The 15,445-nt window shown below is 55.5% G+C and overlaps 1 protein-coding gene across 2 annotated transcripts in view; it reads left to right on the top strand.

Moving 5' to 3' along the window:
- Positions 1–15,445, top strand: part of FBLN1 (fibulin 1) — a 61,384-nt gene that overhangs the window by 31,412 nt on the left and 14,527 nt on the right. The window contains exons 14-15 of one of the 2 annotated variants that reach the window (XM_029955176.1): positions 8,727–8,869; positions 10,707–10,838. In XM_029955176.1, coding sequence (XP_029811036.1) covers positions 8,727–8,869; positions 10,707–10,838 — 275 coding nt within the window. Of the gene's footprint in view, positions 1–329; positions 778–8,726; positions 8,870–10,706; positions 10,839–15,445 lie in introns of those variants that run through there. The other variant, XM_029955178.1, reaches the window with a different exon arrangement.

The raw sequence follows: 15,445 nt of genomic DNA, 5'->3' as shown, positions 1-15,445 counted from the left end.
GGGCTCCCAGATGACACTCAGAGGGCAGGGCGCGCCTGGTGAGTGTGGCCCGGCGGGGGGAGGGGGGCCAGTCAGAGGGGACACACACCCAGTCCCGGCACAGCCCTAGGCCCCGGCCACCCAGCACCCCGAGGGTGTTGGAAGAGGCTATGCCCGAGTCAGCGGCCCGGAGGTCCACGGCGCCCCCCGCAGGTGAGTGAGGGGCGCTCCTCCCGTGAGCTGAGCCGCCAGAGGGTAGCTGAGCCCCGCTTTCCCCCGCGCTCTGTTGTCCGTCCGCCTGCGGAGTTGCTCTAACCCTCTCCTTGTCTCTCTGTCCACTTTTCTTGCAGCCGCTGCGAGCGCTTGCCTTGCCATGAGAATCAGGAGTGCCCCAAGCTGCCTCTGAGAATAACCCACTACCACCTCTCTTTCCCCACCAACATCCAAGTGCCCGCGGTGGTCTTCCGCATGGGCCCCTCCAGTGCCGTCCCCGGGGACAGCATGCAGCTGGCTATCACCAGCGGCAACGAGGAGGGCTTTTTCACCACCCGGAAGGTGAGCCACCACAGCGGCGTGGTGGCCCTCACCAAGCCCGTCCCTGAGCCCCGGGACTTGCTTCTGACCGTCAAGATGGACCTCTATCGCCATGGCACCGTCAGCTCCTTTGTGGCCAAGCTTTTCATCTTTGTGTCCGCAGAGCTCTGAGCGCTTGCTTTGGGCCCCCGGGGGGCTGCCCTCTTGTTGCTTTCCTACCCCCCCACCTCCGGGATTTTAATAAAGTTTCAGCAGGCGATCCTACCCAGCATGCCTCCCGTGCCTTGGTTTTATCGCGCTTGGTTGGGGTCCTGTGCTGTTTGGCACCTGCCACGGCCTGGTGCCCCCCCACCGCCCCCGTGCGGTGACAGAGGAGCGTTTTCCATACGCTCGTATGTGTCTGGGGGTCCCTGTTGATGGAGGTCACCGTCGACACCGCCAGGGAGCCCCGGGGCGGGGACCAGGGGCTTACGTCTGTCACCTCCAAGGAATGAGCTCTTCTCCATTTTGTGTGGAGCCCAGAGGTCCAGAGTGTCAGCGAAGAGAGGCTATCGGGCTCCTAACTCTCTCATTCTGTAAACGTGGAAACTGAGGCCCAGAGAAGGGGAAAGGCTTGGCCACGGTTCTGTGGCCTATTTGTAGCCGAGCCGGGCTGCGGGCCCGGGTCTTCTGTCCTTGCTGTAGCGCTGACCCTTTCACGGAGTCCAAAACCCATCCTGAGACTCGGCTCTCGTTCTGTTTGTCTCGCTGAGAAGCCTGAACCGGGGGGGAGGAAAGGCCAGAACACGGTTGCAGAATCTTGGCGGCAGCTCTTGCCTGAAGCAGGTTAGTTGTCTCCACTGGGGATCCTGCCCCCCGCCCCCCGCCAGGAGGAGGAGGCATAGGACGACGCGACAGATGTGCCGCTCGTGGAACCGCTAGCGAGTTCCGGGCCCTTCATGCACGTTCAGTGCCGTGGGCGGGTGTCTCGTCCCCTGGAGACCCAGGAGCGCACGTGGCTTGCCCAGGATCGCACAGCTCGTGTTGGAACAGTAGCTTGCTGGCTCCACGGCTGGGACTGTCCGTTCTCACAGCATCTCCCACCTGGGCCTCGACCTTCCTGCCTCTCTTCCTTTCCTCGGCCGTGATTCCGGCCACACCTTCGTGCCCAGTCCCCAGGTGCCTTTCAAGGCCCTGTATGGTTTGTCCTCGCCTGCGTCCCCAGCCTGACTTCCAGTCGTCCTCCCCTTGCTCACTTCCTTGAGCCATACCGCTGAGTTCTTTGCTGCCTCAGGCCCTTTGCACATGCTCTGTGCCCTTGGCTCCAGCGTTGGTTAAAGCTCAGCTTAAGTGCTCCTTTTGCAGCGAGGCCTTCCCTGCGGGTCAGCTCCTCTGGCTCCTCTGTCAGTCTTTCTCGGAACACTTCCTTTGTTATACTTACCGCAGTTTGCACTTCCCGTCTATCCATGTTTCACATTTGTCTTCACCACCCGGAGGGCTCTGGGTTGGCAGAGATCAGCCCTGTCCCATTCAGTGAGGTGTCCCTAGCTCCTGGCAAGGGTGCCTAACACATAGTAGGTGCTCCGCCCATGCCCGTTGAGGGAACAGATGACTTTCTACCAACAATACCAACAATGCTTATGTCGCTAGCATTTCTGGGAGTACCAACGCTGTTTCCAAGCAGAAGCAAGAGGGGAAGGCAGAGCACGGCAGGGGAAGGACAGGCAGGGTCCTCAGATCCTTCCTATAGTTCCGCGTAAGTCGGCGGGGGAGGGCGTGCTGGCCTTGCTGCCTGGCAGGGGAGACAGACACGCAGTAAACTCTGTGCCTGGTGCCTTTGGACAGAAGTGGCGGTCGAGCTGCTGTGGAAGCCGGTCACCTCAAGCCTCCCACTCTGTCTGCCCTCCTTCTCTCTGATCGTGTCTGGTCTGGACCAGCTCCCAACCTCCCATCTTCCAGTGCATTCTCCGAGCTGCAGCCAGAGGACCCCTCTGCGGGGCCAGCCTGGTTATGTCCCTCTCTCGTTAGGACCTCCTGTGGTTCTCTGACCAGAGCGTCAAGTCTGGCTCTCTTGGAATGGTATCCAAGGCCCCGCTCGATCTAGCCTCTGCCCACATTTTCAGCTCCACCCTTGCCCATCCCTTTCATTCTAGGGGTGCTTGTCCTCCCCTGAATGTGCCCTCTTTTGGCTTTAGCATGTGCCATGACTTCCTCCTACAAACTGCTATGCTCCTTGAAGACTTAGCTCAAAAGTCACCTCCTCAGTGAAGGCTCTCCTTAATCTGAGTTCCGGTGGCCCAGAACATACTCCATCCGCACATTTTCCCTGTTATCTCGTGGTTGTTACTTTTTATTATCCCTTCTGCACTCGGACCTTTCAGAGGACTCGAGTTATGTCTGTATTCTCGACACCTGCAGAGTGTTTGGCCTGTAGAAAGAGTTCAGTAAACATCTGAATAAATGAATGGATGGACAGATGGATGGGAAGGTGGATGGGTGGATGGATGGATGGATGGTATTTTCAAGGCTTAGTTCAAACGTCCCCTCCTCTAGAAAGTTAGCGAGGCCCAGCAGAGATCCTGTTGTTGTATTCAAGTGTTCATTCACTCCAGATTATCCAGGTCAGAAGAAGCCCTTTTCCGTCACGTCTAGGAGTGCTGAGTTGGGGGGATGCTCAGGGCGCTCGAGGCCGTGCCGTGACCTTGCAGAGTTTGCCGGAGTCCCCGTACAACGTTCCCCCGAACTGACCCTCCAGCTGAGCTTGGGATCTCCCTTGTTTGTGGAACTCCCTGCATCGTAAGGCAGCCCGTTGCACTCAGGACACGTCTGCTGTCCGTGTGTGTCTGAGCGCACCTGCGGGGCTCGTCTGGACCACCTGGAGGCTCCTCTCTGTCCTTGAGTTCCTCGGGGCCACACAGCGATCGTCCTACACTGTGCGGTGGAGATCATACAGTGCGGGGGGAACATGAAGAGTTTGAATGTGCTGCTTGCCATTTACTAGTTCCGTGACCTTGGGGAAGTCATTTGCCTTTCAGAGCTTCAAGAGCCCCCTCCTGGATTATTTTGAAGGTTACATGTAATTGCAGATGAGGCCGTATCTGGTATATTGGGTAGGCAGTCAGCAAGTGTCGCTTTTTTTATTCATTGGAGGGAATGTGAGTGTTCATTTGGATCTTGAGCCAAATGGGGAATGAAGGTTCAGGGGATTTGGATGTGTCCAAGGCCACTGCCGTCACCTCTGATTTCTAGGACTCTGCCCTTCTGACCCCCTCACTATCCTAACCTAAGCTCCCAAGGGCAAATGATAATAATCATGGTTATCATTATTATAATGATGACAACCATATGATAGCTAAACATGTGCCACTTGCTGAGAGCCAGGCACTGCTCCCAGCATTTAACTGAACTCTCACAACAGCCCTGTGAGGAAAGTACTACGATCCCCATTTCACACTGAGGACACGGAGGCATCGAGCAGATAAGTCACTTGCCCAGAGTTCCACCCCTGGAATCAGGGGAAGTGGGGGTTCACGCCCAGGCAGCCGGCTCTGCCCCTGTCCTCGGACACCCTGTCCCTGCTGCCTCCAGGGCTGCGAAGCCAGGGGTCCCTGGGATCAGTCAGTGTTGGTCGGATCGTTGCTCTGGCCTCATCTCTGAAATCACCGGATATAAGCCCTATGGGATGATTCCCAAGTATAGAGCGGGACATTTTGTTAGCTAAAGGAGAAGGCCGTCGGGTGTGGAGGGAAGTGCTGTAAAGACTGAGTGAGAGGCCGCGATGAAAAGGAATGAAATCTTGCCATTTGCAAAAACGTAGATAGAACTGGAGGGTATGATGCTGAGTGAAATCAGTCAGCCAGAAAAAGAGATCGTATGATTTCACTCATATGTAGAATTTGAGAAACTTAACAGAAGACCAGAAGGGAAGGAAAAATAAGATACAAACAGAGGGGGGCAAACCATAAGAGACTTGTAAAGAGAAAATACTGATGGTTGATGAAGGTGGGGGGCTGGAGGGTTGGGGAAAATGGGGGATGGGCATTAAGGAGGGCACTTGTTGGGATGAGCACTGGGTGTTGTATGTAAGTGATGAATCATGGGAGTCTATTAGTGAAGCCAAGTCTACACTGTATGTTAGCTAACTTGATAATAATAATTTTTTAAAAAGCCATTTCAGCTATGAGACTTTAGGTAGAGAAAATTAAAATTTTGTTATATAACATGATAATTTGGTAGTAAACTTATCCTTACATAGGGTCACTATTTTCAGTAAATAAGTACAGTCCATGATGTACTGACCTAAAAAAAAATGAAAAGACTCAGTGAGATAATGTGGGCACACTCTCCAGCACAGAGAATCTGGGAAGATTCAGCATCATAGTTTTGAAGCTCTGAATCCCAACCCAAAACACATAAACAACTAGACAGAAAAAAATGTAAATCTACAGAACATATGCACAACTAAATGAGGTGCAATGATATCCCTGTGAACCCCAAATACAGTGTACGTCCACAGGCAAGATATCAGCACCTGTGCAGAAGAACGCAGCAGGAGATTCGAGAATAGTCAACAGATACTCCCTAGAAGCACAGAGGACAAATTCTGGAGCAGCAGCTGAGACTGGGGACATTATACTCACTGCATTCCATCTCGCCTCTAGGAGCTCTTGAAACCCAGCCTTCTCCCAAGGTCAGGACCTCGTACCATAGAGAAACTGCTGGACAGGAAACGCAGAGTTGAGTAGGAAAGAGACAACAGACTGGATAAAGAAGGTCCAGGAAAATGTGGAGGAATATCAGAAACCAAGCTGCCCCAAGTGATGGATAAGGGAGTTCTGTGAAGTAGAAAAACTGTGAATGTGCCTTTTTCTAAAATTTCAGAAAAACTAGTTTCACTTGAAAATGGTCAACCAAAAAGTAGCAAGGTTGAGGCTCCTACAAAATTATTGTAAGAAAAGAGATGGTAAGGAACAGAATGTCATCCCTCCAGAAAATGAAAATACACCACTAATATATGCTCAGAATCTAGTTCAAAACTGTAACCTATATCAAAACAGAGTAAGAACATTAAGAAAATGATAAAAAAAAATGGAAGAAAACTAAGTAGGAATTAGGAAAAACTGAGAAATGAAGTGACAGAACCCAGGAAATAATCTAAAATTAAAGCAAAAAATAAAATTTCAGAAATATTTGAAAGAAAGAGTGACCAAAACAAAGCCAAATTTGTAAGTCAAAAAAGAAATAGGAGAGATGAAAAGGCTTGAAGAGAAAGTGACAGACATTGAAGACACACACAGAAGACCCAACATACAGATAGTAGAAATCTCTGAGGCACTAACCCAAAACAAAGGAAAGAAATAAGTATTAAAAATGGTAACTCAAGAAAGTTTCCAAAAATAAAAAAAATAATAAAAAATCTACACTGAAAGAACACAGCATGCCTGAACATATCTACTCAGAGCAGTAAATACCAAGATATAGTTTAGTAAAATTATTGGACTTTTATTCTTTTGAATTTTAGAGAGAGTGCAAGCAGGGGAGGAGACAGGGAGAGCGAGAATCTTAAGCAGGATCAACGCTTAGAATGGAGACCAGCGTGAGGCTTGGTCCCACACCCCTGGGATATCACGACCTGGGCAGAAATCAAGTTAGATGCTCAGCCGACTGAGCCACCGGGCACTCCAAATTATCAGACTCTAAAGGAAAGAGAAGACAAACAGTAGACAGTGGACATCCAGGCAAAAACAGCAACAACGTCTAAGGGGAAAAATTATATTGTCATCAGACTTTTTCACAGCAACACTTAGGCTGGAAGAAGATGAATACTTAGGATCCTCAAGAAGACGTAAGCCAAGGATTAATGCCCAATGGAACCGACTTACGTGTACCAAGGACAAGCATTAAGCATAGTTACTCATCCAACTACAGCTAAGTGAGTCTTGTAAGGAAAGCATATAGTATGAATTGCCTTATGTCCAAACAGTGTAGATATAGCACATCTTGTTGGAAAAGGGAGGACATTTCCAAATATATATATATATATTATTTTAAGTAATTGTGTTCGTAGTGGTGATGGTAATTTTAGCATTGCTCCTCTCAAGTCTACCGTGTCAGAATATGGAATAACTAAATAAATAATTATGGGGTATTCTATCATCTCCTGTGTTCTTAGGAATGGGGATTCTGATATGGAAGAAAAGAGATTCCTTTGTAATATAGAAGAGATCAAAAGTCTCTGTGGTTCTTGTTTTGAATCAGAAATATCAGTAGGAGCTCATGATATATTTTACCTTTAAGAATGTCCACTGAAGAGGCTTGGAGGTAATGGCCAACTTGTAGCACCAAACCTACCTGATATCTGGATGGTGGTCTTGAAATGCCATTTTCCACTAAGAAACAAATCAAAGCCTTCTTGGAGAAGTAGCTGAGGCAGTCGAAGTACAAAATACGGCTGGACCGCCCTGTCCTACCGGAGAGTGAGAGAGCTACTGGGGATTCCTGGGGCCAAGTCGACAGGACGAAGGAGCCACACTCATCTTCCCTCTGGACAAAGATGGGAAAACTTGAGCTCCAGGGAGGATAATCATTGCAGTGGATTGAAATCCATCAAATAGTTTACATCCATGAGTTCCTACTGATATTTGAAAAAAAATCAACGGGTCCCCTCTGGAGGATGATAGAGAGCTAGTTCGTGGTCCTGAAAACTTACAAAAATAAGGCAAGAATCGGGCATCCTTTCTTTTCTTCTATGAACTATAACCAGAGAGCATATGAGGAGCATATGGAATACTCCTTGTAGAAGTATTCCAACTAATACACTAAGAAGAAATGATAAAACCAAACTACCAGCACTTTGCAATCCCCAATGAATTGGTGGCTTTGGGCCCTAAGAGACAGACACTCTGATGGAAGACATGTCACCATCTGTCATCTTGCCAAAGGGACTGGGCCTGCATCAGGTCAGGTCCAGATCCAGCAGCCGGCGGGTGAGAAGTGCAGGGGACAGAAGCACATGCCGCACTGCACCACGAGGTTGCAGTGGGCAAGTCCACATGGAGGAAGGTCTGTGGCTCAATGGCTTCCAGTTCCTTAACAGCTCAGTTGTCTAGGGAATGCAAGTACAGAGAGGAAACCTGTAGATTAAAAGGGATTGAGGGGAGCCTGGGTGGCTCAGTTGGTTAACCATCCAGCTTTGGCTCAGGTCATGGTTTCATGGTTCATGGGTTCTAGCCCCACGTTGGGCTCTGTGCTGACAGCTCAGAGCCTGGAGCCTGCTTCAGATTCTGTGTCTCTCTCTCTTTCTCTCTGACCTTCCCCTGGTTGCGCTGTCTCTCAAAAATAAATAAAAAGAAAAAATTTAAAAGGGACTTGAGAGCATGTTTTCCTAATGGACAAGACTAATGACTGTCTCGAGGTGCGCACTCAGGACACAAACCATAAAGAAGCCCAGGTAGGCGACTGCTAGGTCAGCACAGGGGTCCTGGGTGGGGGTGCAGGAGGGTGTGGAGGTCGGTCTGGATACACGAAGGGGCTCAGGTGGTAGATGAAAGGTCTCTTCCGTAACCTGAGCAGTGACTATATTACTCATTAAACTACATCTTCGTTCTGGGGAATTGTTGCATTTGTGTTTTATTTTACAAGCAAAGAGGGTTTTGAATGTTTCTAGCCGGTGTGTTTTAAACTTGCACCTGAAACAAGCCCCCACCTCTTCTGCCCCCTCCCCGTCTGTGGCGCGGCACCGTGGGTTTGGCTTCTCCGTGCTGGGCACCGAGCTGGGCACCAAGCGGGGCACCGCGCATGAGTTCCCTCACTCACGACCCCTGCGACCCACCTGACCCAGGGCCCTGGGGAGGCGGGCCCACGCCTCCCATGTTTGCTTGGCCTCCTTGGCGCCCGGCATTCAGCAGGCCCTCAAAACACACTTGTTGAGTGAGTCAATGAACAAATGTGTCTGCAGGTGTAGACGCTGAAAGTCGCTTTGTATGATCAGCAGCTGGCAAAGGTTCGCGCCCCCAAAGCCAGCCAGGTGGAAAGTCCAGGTCGCAGGGAGGGCCACGAGGCGTCCCCCCCACTGACGACCAGCGGGCTGCGGCGGCCACTGCGGTGCTCGGTGGGGCCGCCTCTGGATGGGTGCCCCCCGCCCGGCCACCCGCTGCCCCTCTTGGACCCCGGGTCTCTGAGGGACTGGCCGTTCCGGCTTCCCCATCCGCCTCTTGTGCTGTGGTTCCCCTCAGGCTCCGCCAAGAGAAGACGGACACCGTCCGCTGCATCAAGTCCTGCCGTCCCAACGACGTCACCTGCGTGCTGGACCCCGTGCACACCATCTCCCACACGGTCGTCTCGCTGCCCACCTTCCGAGAGTTCACCCGTCCTGAAGGTGAGTGGCGGCTCCCACAGCTGGAATCGGCAGGTCCCTGCAAGAGAGCCTCCCCGCCCCCCAGGGCCTCCCAACGCTTTACCGAGAGCTTGGCCCCGAGGAGCTTCTCCTTGGCGAGGTGTGGACCTGCCTCCACACCCCTCCGTCCCCAGAGCGTGGCCCCGAGCCGGCCCCCTCCGCGCTCTCAGCTCGGGAGGGTGCTCTTGGGTCACAGCTGTCTGGCAAATATCTTTTGGGTGCTGGCTCCCTGCTGGGCACTGGGGAGTCAGGGAGGGCCTCCGGGAGGAAGTGACTTCCACGCTGGGTCTAAGTAGGAGGTGAAGAGTGAGAGTGAGGAAGAGGGACAGAGGAGGGTGCTAAGCCGAGCAGAACTCATCTGGAAAGGTCTGGAGGTGCATTGGCAGGGGTGGGGGGGGCAGTGGGCATTTGAGGAACCAAGCCCGGGTTTTCAGGCCGGGCAGGGTGGAGGCTTGGCGAGAGACAGGCTGGAAAGGATAAGCCTTAGCTTGGGGTTGGGGCTTCTACTCCAAGGCTTTGGGAGCCCTTACCAGGCTGCACCTGATGCTGACCGCAGGGGGGCTAGGCTGGACCCAGGGAGCCCAGGAGCAGAGCAGTGTCCCAACCCCCACCCCGCAGGCAGCTCCTGGCCTGCTGTGTAGGCCTGCAATCACAGCACCCTTTTCCCTGGGGTGGGGCCTGGGACGGCACCTGCTGGGAGGCTGGGTGTGGGTGCTGTATGCCTTGGTGCTGGGTGTGCAGCCCCCGTGCTGAGCATCAGGAAGGGGGCGGCGGGGTTCCATCTCCAGCCCTGGGAGGAGCTCCTCTGTGAGCGATGCACGCAGGAAACGTGACTGGGACTCCCGTGTGTCAGGCTCAAGACCAGGCTCGGGGGACAGCGATAAGGAAGAGCACTGTGAGCCTCCGAGGGCACCTGTGTCGCTGAGCCGGCACGACCTAACCCGTGTGTTCACGCCGCGACAGGGTCCCCCAAGAGCCCCTGCCAGACCAGGAACCCCGGGTGTGGGGGAGGGGGTGGCGAGGGCTGGAGAGGCCCCCCCGAGGACATGGTCGCCTGAAAGGGCAGGTGGCCCCTGCCTCCCCACTTGCTGGCTCATTCCTCTGGAAAAGGGGAGGCCCGGGATCTCCGCAGGGAGGCACGGACGTGGATCAGAGAAAATTACTGACTGCCATTGGCCACGTGCAAAGTGATGGGTTCCGCCAACCACATGCCAATCTCTCCCAAACCCCTCACGGCCGGTTTTGTGTCCTCTCCAGCGGTACTGGTCTCTGAGTTGATGCTCCAGGGAGTGGAGCGTGGCTGGAGACTTCTGGGCCCAACAAATCCTGACCTTGACCTTGAGCGCTGAAAGGACCCTTAGTGGGCGCCAGCGGTCCGCCTCCCTCACTCCACAGAGGAGGAAACTGAGGCCTGGAGGGAGGGAGGAGCCCCCCCCCCAGACCATCCAGAGCCAGGGTAGAGCCAGGGCCTTGCGCCCCCCGCCCGCGGCGGTTTGCCCGGCTCTGCGTCCGGCGGCCGAGGAGGTGGGCACTGCCATCGACTTGCCCGGCCCTCCCGGAGAAGTGGTCTTGCTGACCCGCATGGCCGTGGGCACAGGCCCGCCCGCCGTCTTGGCCTTGCTGATCTCTCTCCCTTTGTCTCTCCGATGAGCTCTATGACCTCAGAGGAGATCCGAGGTTTCTCCAGGCCTTAGTTTCCCCACTGGTACCAAGGGGGACGGGCTGTGACCTGGGAGCCCCCGGGAGCCCTCCGCCGCCCCGGCGCAGGTTCCCTGGGGCGTGGGCTTCTGGGGCCTCCATGCTGGCTTCTGTCTGGCAGAGATCATCTTTCTCCGCGCCATCATGCCCGTGTATCCTGCCAACCACGCCGACATCATCTTCGACATCACGGAAGGGAACCTGCGAGACTCCTTCGACATCATCAAGCGCTACATGGATGGCATGACTGTGGGTGAGTAGCGGGGGCGTCCGGGTCTGTCCAGACGCTTCCTGGCCAACGGCCAGTGCGCTGGGACCACCTCTCTGGACTGCCCAGCTGCTGTCTGAGCCCCCCTCCTAGACCCTTGCTGTCCTGCAGGGCCAGCTGGGACCCCTCCCCCAGGGCCGCCGCGGCTTGGAGTCGGGTCCACTCCTGCAAATGGGGGGTGGGTTTACTGGGTCTCTGTGTCTCACAGCCACCAACTTCTGACCACACCTCACAGGTGAGGTGTTTGTCTCGGACTCAATCCCCACCCAGGTCAGTGGGACCCATTAGGATTTTTATTCTTGTGGCGCAATAGAAGGAAGAGAAAATGGGGAGCCGGAGCCCATGCTTGTGGTGTGTCTAGATGTTGTCCCTCCTGGCGGGCCACGTGCACCTCTTGGTGCGGGAGCACAGAAGAGGGCTGGGGCCCTTCCGCGGGGGCAGAGAGGAAGGGCGAGGGCTCCATCCGAGGCCCCAGGGAAGCAGGTGAGCGTGGGGAAGTGGTTCATGAACCCCTCCTGAACGGTCACGTTTTTATAGACCTTAAATTCTAGGGGGATGAAAACAGTCCCATCTACCATTTTGGACTTAAGTTTAGACTCTGAGGATTTTCAGAGCAGCTGAGCACCAAGTTCCAGGCCCTTTCCTCACATGGGCCTCAGTTTCTCCTTTGCAAAGGGTGGGAGGGCCCCCCCCCCCCCACCTCGGCTTGGCGGTCTCCGAGGCCCTGGGTTCTGTGAGGTGTCCACCAGGGGGAGCCGCCGAGTCGGCCCTGGAGCGGAGCGTTTCGCAACAAGGTCTCTAGGTGGCGCTGTTGGATCTTCGACCCCTGGTCTCCGCGCCCCCGCTGCCGACCGTTGTTAAACTGGCAGCTGGAGACTGGGGATCGTTATTCCCCTGTTGCCAAAGAGCCATTTATAGCGACTTTACAAGCTCTTAAATGGGTTTGCATGTTGTAAACATGACTGAGTCATTTAGGGGCTCCCCACCCCCAGCCGCCTCCTCCGCTAGTTGGCAGCAGGAATAATTCGTTAATTACAATTAATGGTACATTAGTCCTCCCTGGGATTCCGAGGGGAGGGCGTGCAGCTTGGCTGTCGGCCGTGGTAAAACCTTCTGCCCGCCCTGGGCCTCAGTTTCCCCCATGTTAGATGAACGGGGCTTCAGGGAACCTCCGGGCCTGGGGATGAGGGCGGACCGGAGGAAGCAGGGTCGGGTCTGCTCCGCTTGCGTGGGAGTGGCTTCCACTCGGGCCAGATCACCACCTAGGAACAGTAAGAGCTGGTCTAGAATCTTCGGATTTACTCATTCACTCTTTCCCTTCTTGCTCTTTTCCGGAGGCGCCGTCGGTGCTGGGCCCTGGGCCGCGCTGTGCGAGTCCACAGGGAAATCTGGACCCCGCAGCCCCTGCCCCCGAGGGATTTGCATTCCAGCCAGGGGGACAGGTGGCCCCACAAACACAGCATGAAAATCTGACCCTGAAGACACTGACAAGCCTCTGTGGCCTGTGAGGGCTCTCTTGGCGGGTAGCCCCCTCGGCTCCCAGCTAAGTCCCTCCGGGGGGACCCCAGGCTGAGGTGGGGCGGCGGCTGGGCCCCCATCCAGTGCCCACCAGCACATTTTTCTAGCCACATCTGTACCCCAGACAGAATCAACCTGGGAGTCTGCGTTTCGCGGCTTCCCATCCACCGGGGCAGAAAATCTTGGTGTGTCAGAGCCTGGAGGCTCCAGAGACCTTCTCTTCCAACTCCTTTTCGTAGAGGGGGAAACTGAGGCCCGGAGAGGCGGGAGGGCTGGCCTGCCTTCTGACTGCGCCCCCCAGGGCAGCGCAGGGAACAGAACGGAGCCCCTGGGAATGGAATGTGGGTAAGGCCTCAGAGACAGAGCGTCCGTCCCTCCCTGCGCCGGGTCATGCGTGCCCTGGTCCTTGGAATCCAGCCTGGCCCTGGGGAATGCGCCCCGCTTCTGGTGGGCCCGGCCGCCCCCGCTCCTCAGCAGGACCGCGGGATGCCCCTCCGGCCAGGGTCCTGCGGCTCACCTGTGCCAGTGTCCGCTCTCAGCTGGAGGACAGAGGCCAAAGGAGCCTGGATGGCAGGGTCTCGCTGAGCCAGGACCCGGGCTGTGTTTGGGGCTGGAGTCTCCTCTCTACACCTAGTGGTTGCTGACTCATTTCTCAGCTTCCAGTCTCTTCCCTGACCTTCCCGGACCCCGCCTCCTTCCTCCTCCCCTCCTGTCCCAAATAACTCGTGTGCACCCCCGGGGCGTCTGGGCCCCTCGGGGTAGCTGCGCTGGCACACGGTGGCCCCGGACACGGGCACCGCACGGCTGCGCCAGGCCTGTCCAGCTGCAGCGATGGTTTGCGGCTGGACGTGAGCCCGGCGGGAGCTGCCTGAGGGCCTGGCCGAGCATGTCCACCCTGCCCCCCGGCTCGGCTCTCCCCGTCCTCCAGGGACCAGCGTGATCGTCTCCCTGGGACCCAGCATCAGAGACACCTGCGGCCCCGGGGAGGGGGGAGGGGAGTTGCAAACTTGGTTTTAGTGGTTCTCTTTTCAAGCCTTGTGTTCAGCAGAAACCCGAGACGTGCTTAGGAAAAGAAAGTGTTTTCTGGAGCCACTGGAGCCTCCTGCGGGCTAAATGCAGCTGGGTTCAGGGGCTCCGGGGGCCCATGCGAGCTGCTGCGCAGCCCCACGCTGCCTGTCACGCCCGGAAGGGGATGTCTCCCCGCTCACAGGCCTTGGCTGAACCCCTGCCACTCTAGGCCGTGCACTTTGCAGACACTGGACGCCGGGGTCAGGAAGGCTTCCCGGAGGAGGTGTGGTCTGAGCTGAGTCTCGACACGTGTGAAGGAGTGGCTAACAGTGAGTGCCAGGAGCAGGTGTTTCCTCCCCGGCCACAGCCCTGTGACACGGCGAGACGGTCCCCATGGGTGAGGGGCGTTGGGGGCAGAGCGGGCCTGGAGCCCAATCCACCCCGACCACCCAGAGCCGGAGCCCACTGATGGCCGGGGCTGACTTAGGCAAAGTGATGGAGAGTTTGGGGCCCAGAGAAATAACAAGTGCACCAGCCGCCAGGACCCTGAAGCCACTGAGCTCATTCTTCCCCCGAATAAAGGAAGAGGAAAATGCCCCGAGTCCACTTAGAGCCCAAAAGGGCCAGCCTTTGCCTAATGTGTCCTTTACCAGCCCGTCCTTAGCGGGGCTGAAGGCAGCCCCTGCTCTGGGGAAGGCCCAAGCAGCCGTCCCCCTGCATTCCTCCGTAGCCAGCTGTCAGCGAAAAATGAAAAATGCATTTTCAGCCTGTGCAAAAATGCCCTATTACTGCCTGAGGCATTCTCGGGCCACTACAAAGCCCTCCTCATCCAGCCCCTGGTTCCTGGTTGGCTCTGTGGGGCGCCGGCTGCAGTCAGGGGCTGCGTGGAGAAGGGGCCCTTCGGGTGGTCGCTCTGGAGGGGGTGGGGGGACTCACGGAAATGTCCCCAAGCTGAGCTATAGACAGCGCTAGGCTTGAGTTGCTTTTTAAAATATTTTAAATATTTTATTGATTTATTTTGGGGGGAGAGAGAGTGTGAGCAGGGGAGGGGCAGAGAGAGAGGGAGACACAGAATCCGAAGCAGGCTCCAGGCTCTGAGCTGTCAGCACGGAGCCCGACCCAGGGCTCGAACTCATGAACTGTGAGATCACGGCCTGAGCTGAAGTTGGACACTCAAGTGACTGACTGAGCCCCCCAGGTGCCCCTTAAGTTGCTTTTTGGACCCGCCTTTTCATTTTGCATGCGGCTAGCCTGATCCCTGGCCATTGGGTGAACTGCCAGGGGACTTGGTGGCTTTTTGCTACCACGTGGCCGGTTCACAAACTTGAGGGTGCCCAGGGAGGGGGCCTGTGACATCACGTCAGCCACAGGGGGCTGGGACTTTGGCTCCCCGCCGGGCAGCGACATACAGCGAGCAGTCGCGTGTTTACCCAAGGCCGCACTGAAAAGACGGAGCGCCCAGCTGGGCGCTGGGCGGGTAAACAGCCTCCTAGAACACTGACCCCTCCCTGGCAAGAAAGCGCCACCAGACTGTGACGGAGCCGTGATTCCACACAATCCACTGCGGCTCGTACATCTCACGTTTCCTGGGGTTTTTTTAAGTTTATTTATTTTATTTTGAGAGAGCGCGAGTAGGGGAGGGGAAGAGAGAGGGAGAGAGAATCCCAAGCAGGTTCCACTCTGTCAGTGCAGAGCCCGATGCGGGGCTCGAACCCACGAACCCTGAGATGGTGAATTGAGCCTGACTCAATAGTCAGACGCTTAACCCAGGCGCCCCTCACGTTTCCTGTTCTTAGTGGAATCCTCTACGTTGGCCCTGGGTGCGGTGGGATTCCTAAGATATAACTGCATTAGTGGCCGCCCTTTATGATTAATAATATTAATTAAAGTAAGGACAGCCCTAAAACTAGTAGGTAGCTCACTCCGTGCCCCCCAAAATAAACTGAAATAAAAGAGATGGACTTGCTAACCGTCCTTCCCTGAGAGAGTGGGGGGTTTGGATCTTAGTCTGCACGTAATCAATGGGAAGGCTCTAATTTTACTAGAACGAGCACAGACCCGGAAGG

Source organism: Suricata suricatta, chromosome 10, assembly GCF_006229205.1.
Source record: "Suricata suricatta isolate VVHF042 chromosome 10, meerkat_22Aug2017_6uvM2_HiC, whole genome shotgun sequence".
Lineage (NCBI taxonomy): Eukaryota > Metazoa > Chordata > Mammalia > Carnivora > Herpestidae > Suricata > Suricata suricatta.
Note: the sequence above shows the minus strand (reverse complement) of the source record. Positions and strands in the feature narration are given on the sequence as shown.